The 6,052-nt window shown below is 39.3% G+C and overlaps 1 protein-coding gene across 2 annotated transcripts in view; it reads left to right on the top strand.

Annotated features, from left to right (window-relative positions):
* The first annotated feature begins 4,321 nt into the window (after positions 1-4,321).
* Positions 4,322-6,052, top strand: part of SRRM4 (serine/arginine repetitive matrix 4) — a 519,623-nt gene continuing 517,892 nt past the window's right edge. Inside the window, exon 1 of one of the 2 annotated variants that reach the window (XM_044068321.1) lies at positions 4,322-5,060. In XM_044068321.1, the coding sequence (XP_043924256.1) occupies positions 4,930-5,060 (131 nt within the window). In that variant the 5' untranslated portion in view covers positions 4,322-4,929. The remainder of the gene's footprint in view (positions 5,061-6,052) is intronic. The other variant, XM_044068322.1, reaches the window with a different exon arrangement.

The following is a 6,052-nucleotide window of genomic DNA, read 5'->3' as shown; positions in this document are numbered from 1 at the left end:
AATTGGAAACTCACCCCAGTCTGGTTCCCATGTCTCTGATAGACAGAGGCAAACAATAATGTCCAAACTAACAGACCCCCCCCCCACATAACCACAAGAAATGTCCTAACTAACATGCCCCATCCTAATAAATGCCCATGATACCTACAGACATAGTTGGGCTGGGTTGCATGAGTAGGCTTATATAGGCCATAGTGCTCGTTAGCCTAATATATACTAAGCCTTGGTGGTTGTTAGCCTGGAATATGCCTATGAACCTAAGAACCTATAATTTGGGTGTGATAATTCATGCATCATTTTATTATATGTTCCTTGCATCACGGCTGACAACTGTGGATTAGATGCCAACTCTTTGTCAGGGCTGGAATGTACTTCATCCATTTCTGCATTGCATGGGATATCACTGCTACATGTTTATCCTCTAACTGTCCATACTTCTCCTCAGCTACTGATCCTTCCACGTCTGTTGGTGCTACTGATATATTTTGTTGCTGCTGTAGCTGTTTGCAGGCAGCAATATCATACAGCATGATTCAGACAACAAATATTTGGATGCATGTCTCTAATAGCTACAATGTCTACAGTAGTGAGGAAATCATTTTATATACTGCACAACTTATAAACAAAGGTATGGCATTTAAGTCCAAGAAAGTCATTGTTCCACTGTATTTGGCATTCATCAGACCTATCATTGAATTCAGTGCCCCCATTGGTATGTAACTAACCAGACATATCCAACAATTGGAATGTCCACAGAGTTCCTCACTAAAAGAATACAGGCCATAAATAAAATGTCCTATGCAGACTGCCTCAAGGTCCTATCCCTGTATTCAGTCTTCTACAGGCTTTTGAAGGGAGATCTATGCCTGGCATACAGGGCATTGTCAGACCCCACTCTGATGGACCTCCTGCATATCCACAAAAAAAAACAGCACCAGAATTACCCATTTTAAAGACTTAAACTTTACCTCTGATATAAATAGGTCCTGCTGGAGAGGTAGATATATATCCCAGACACTACCTCTTCTATGGAACAGGCATATGGTACATGTGAAACAGAGTTCGTCCCTAACCCAATTCAAGTGCAACTTGGACAATTGGATGGGAGACCAGAAATGCAGCCCTGGTTTGGCACCTATATCTCTAATGGACACAGGTAATCTGTAAATGGTTCATCCCCAAACCCCTGTGTACACTTATCTAGGGTATCAGAAATTGCCAGAGATTTGGGATGCATAGTTAGGCTTAAAAAGGCCCTTGTGGTTGTTAGCCTAGTAAACACTGATGAACCTATAAACCTATGGACCTATAATATAAATTACAGTTTCCCACTGGACACATCAAGGAAGTAGATGCATCCCTTCAATTGACCAAAACTGCATTCAGCCACATCCTATGTTTCTGAATGTACAGTTATATGCGATCTCTGCCATAATATGGGGTGTTATGGATGGGTATCATCAGCCAGAGTGCAATGTATATCTGACATCACATGTAACACACACTAGTAAACCTATCATATGCTACCAGCTACTTGCTTGCATGTTAACTGTATATTGTGGCCTCTGTAATCAGCTTTTGATGCACTTGCAAACTAGATGACACTGACAGAAGTCCCTCTGACACAGCCTATTGATATAGGTCAGATATATGCCATATGTTTGCCTCGTAGGAGCTGCTTGAGTAGCTCACAGAAGAATTACAGATGATACTGTGGCACCTAGTAGTTGAGACAGTGAAAACCTTTTCTGCTTATATATCTGACACCCTGTGGACCAGATGAAGCCTTGATGGCAATGTGCATCCACAATGGCATTGACACAGATGACCATGACATGCCATGTTATGGGCACTGACAATAACAGTGATCACTGACACATGTTGCTTTGATCTGGTTGCTATCACAAACATTGCAGTATTCTGTACACTAACAATCCCCAGTGTGCAGAATAGATCAATGCTACAGTGCTGCATGCCCATTTTATATATATATATATATATATATATATATATATATATATATATGAATAACTCTGTAATGTCTGATGTCATTATTTGCATAATAATTTTACTTCCTTATTGCTATGCAGTCATTTGCAGGTGTTTTATGCCACACTGTTTTTATTCTAACATGGACATACTGCTTGTGTCTCTGAATCTAGTCCTCCCTGGTATTATTGCTTCTTGTACTAACTCGTGCAGAACTATGCATGCAGTAACTGTTATTAACTACCAGTTACATCTGAGTAGTAATTAGCTTGTATTATGGCTGATACACAGAGAGTATAGGCAATTTTCATTTTCAGGGAAGAACAGAGTTGTGTGTTTCCAGAGAATAACTATAAGTAAGGAAAATCTGCAGTAGGAGACATCACAAGTTTGTTTGTGTCTTTCGGCTTTTCCCGGTTAGGGGTCGCCACAGCAGAACTCCGGTCCGCTAATGATTGGTAGTTGATTTTTACGTGCCGAGTTACCACCCCTGGCACACAACCTTCAACGAAGGTATGCCCATTCACGCATGTCTCCATGCAGAAGATGCTCTAGCTGAGAATCGAACTGGACAGCGTCTTACTGTGAGGCGACAACGCTATTACAGCACCACCACTGCAGTTTCTGAAAATGGATTCTTTTCTTCCTTATACAAATAGTGAATAAAATGTATTTTCAGGTCAAGCACTAGAAAACAACAAACTTAATTCTCTGCAAACTTAGGGTCATGAAAACTGTTATTTGACCGCATACTACACATCATCTTACATTAAAGTACATCACATTTACTCAATGCCAGAAGAGACAAAATGTATATTGAACCTTCCCTTCAAATGCTTAACTTTCTACCTCCTCTACATCCCTAAATCCACCTTTCCTTTTTTCTGCTTGTCCCATGTCATCTTGAATGTCTCTGTGAATTCACCCTCTACCTCCCATTCCAGTATTTCATTAAGTGTTCACATCCCCCTCTGTGAATAAACACTTTCAGAGATCCATGGTTTTAGTCCCATCAATTTGCTGTCCATGTCCCAACCTTTACTCTGTGTCATTCCTGTTCAGGATGACCCCTTCACATCACCCTGACATGACCCTATGCATCAATACAATGGCTCCATCCCCTCCCCCATCTCTTTTGCTCTCAGAAGAGAAGAGCCCTATCTCTTCTAGTTTCTAGACATGCTCCAAACTCTCCATCCTAAATATAGTTGTGGTAGCATTTCTCTGGATTCCTTTCAACAGACTAATAACTTTTATTGTGTAGCTCCCAGAACTTGATGAAATTTTCAATATGTAATTTAACTAGCAAACATATTTCTGTCTTGACTGTTGTATGTAGGACTGAATCACTTTTCAGAAAGCAAGGTCAGCTATTACAACCTTTATTCCTTCAATAAAATTTTCAGTAGCTTATGTAGAGCTTTGCTCATTTTTATATTGTTTTATAACTGTTTGCCCTACCCTTTTTAGAAAAAGTCACCTCAGGGAAATATTTCAGGATTTTCTTTCTTTTGTTATAAAAAATATACACATGTCCAGTAAAAAAATGCAATATGCTAATTTACATTTACATGCAGGTACAAATGTGATAACACATATTCACACGCACACAGAAACATAAGCATACATACACAGACACAAAAACAGATGCATAAATACACACATGCGCACACGCACGCACACACACACACACACACACACACACACACACACACACACACACACACACACACACACACACACACACACACACACACACACACACACACACACACACACACACACACACACACACACACACACACACACACACACACACACAAAACATGGAAAACAAACTAAGGTATAAGTAATTTGGATAGCATTAATAAATGAGTGTTCTTCTGCACCAGTACAGTTTCTGAGTATCCTAGCCTGTAATTGCAACATTGCATACTTAATTGCATCATATATGCCATGCTTATACCATGTTCTAATCCAACAGTACTGAATTTACTGGTGCAGTTTGGCACTAGAGAAGGAAGAGCAGGTGCAAGCAAGCAAGCTGAAATGAAGAAAAACTGTGGCTGAAAAATTAGAAATTCTATTTACCCCATTGAATGAAAAAGCATTCATCAGATTACAATGTGTTCCTCTTTTATGTAAGGTATTTTTGTGCTTGACGACAGGCAGAAGTACCCCAGGGCTATTGAGCAAGGCACACGCAAAGCCTGCTCTGAAAGACCTGCAGTCTTTTGTTATGCAGATGGGGACAGCAGGCAATGCCTTCTGTCAAAGAGATTGAAAGAAGCAGTGAAAGAAGGAAAGAGAGAGAGAGAGAAAGACAGAGAGAGAGAGAGAAAAGACACCCTATTCGAATGACCAAGCCCCTTCTTCGACGTCACAGTCTGCATGAGACAAAACAAGAGCAAAGCTTAGACACTGTACATGAACACACATGCACATGCAGACACACACACGCACACACACATGCACGCACACACACACAAACACACACACACAATTACATGCATACACACATGCACACACACTTGCACCATATTCCTTTCTGCTTGTTTAATCAGATTTGAAGCTCTTTGCAAATGACAGGAAACCGTGAGAAAGCAAATGGGATTTAGAGACAGTTCTGTTGTTTGGAAGCAAGCATATCAGTGCCTGACTTTAAAAGGAACATCTAATACCAGGTAGCATTATCAGCTGAATTAGGTTGTACCTTTGCAATCGTATTTTCCGCACATTTTGAGAGTACCAAGATTCGAGGCTGCTTAGGATATTTCATCACTAATGGGACTTGCAGTTTCTGGAATCAGTGGATTGATTTTATTCAGTAGTTGGACAGCTCCTTCTTCAGTATGAGCCTGAAAGAAAAGGTTTGCTAGTTACAAAAAGTGGCAGTACAACTACATCTAAGAGAGGAAAGCAAACAGAAAGCCCACGGACATGACCAGCATACAGCAGGGAGAGAAGCAGCTCTTTGAGAAGTTCTGGCAAGGAACCTTCAAAGCAGTGGCCACTCCAAGACCTGAAAGTATCATTGTTGCTAGCATCACTGCACGGAAACCTCTGAGCAGGTATGTGAACTGCACTGGGGGATGATTAAGTAATTTGGCAGGATTCTGAAATTACAAAAAAAGAGCTCCACTAATTTTTATTGACATCAGCAGAATATAAGCAGTGTACTCTTTTTCATAATCATAATTATTAAAAACACAGCTTGAGAATTTTTTTTTTAATTTAGCCTAATATCAGTAGGCTACTTAAATAGTGGTATACCGTTTACTGGGAAACTCCGAATGAAATCTAGTAGAAATGCTTTTCTGTAGATGTCTTAACTGTAGATGCCAGACAATTTTACTATAGTTCTAATTTAATTGCAGCAGCAGTGTGAAGATGTCTAGTTTATTCTAGTCTAAAGGAACAAAAATCTTTTAAAAAGTAATTGTGTTAAGCAGCGTTATCTACTATGAGCTGTGCTATCCACAAAGAAACCAGCAGCAGCCTCATGATAAATCTTTTAAATAATTCAACAAGACAAAACACAAGCAAGCTAAACTGAACCTAAATGAATACTAGATTGCTTTGCTGATGTAATTTACTTGGTTGCTGTACTATTCAGATAAACGTCAGACAACTACATAGGCTAACATAGGTCATTAAGTAACAAAAGTTTCATTTTAATATTTGCAAGAAAATAGACTGTGTGATATTATTTTCTGGTCAGTTACTCTCCATCTGCTTCAGACTAAATTCAAGTAGGTTAATAAAGCAAAGTTAACCATCTTTCTGCACTATTTCAGACAGACAAAAACTGCAGAGTGCAGCTGACTGCATAAAATTAAATTATTGCCATGTGTGTGTAATTGCGTAAGAAAGTAAAATATAAGTTTATTGGGGCAGTGACAACTTGCATTACTTTGTGCATTTATCTACTACTGATACTAATGAGGAACACACTGCAAGAACTGTGCATTATTACATGGCAATATCCCACTTAATTTGGGTCTTCAGTGAGTAACAATGCTGCATGTCAAACGGTGATATTTATTCAAATTTGAGCAAGCAG

This window comes from Protopterus annectens, chromosome 4.part0 (genome assembly GCF_019279795.1).
Source record: "Protopterus annectens isolate FY-2018-M chromosome 4.part0, PAN1.0, whole genome shotgun sequence".
NCBI lineage: Eukaryota > Metazoa > Chordata > Ceratodontiformes > Protopteridae > Protopterus > Protopterus annectens.
The sequence above is the reverse complement of the archived record's forward strand: the minus strand, read 5'-3'. Positions and strand labels throughout refer to the sequence as shown.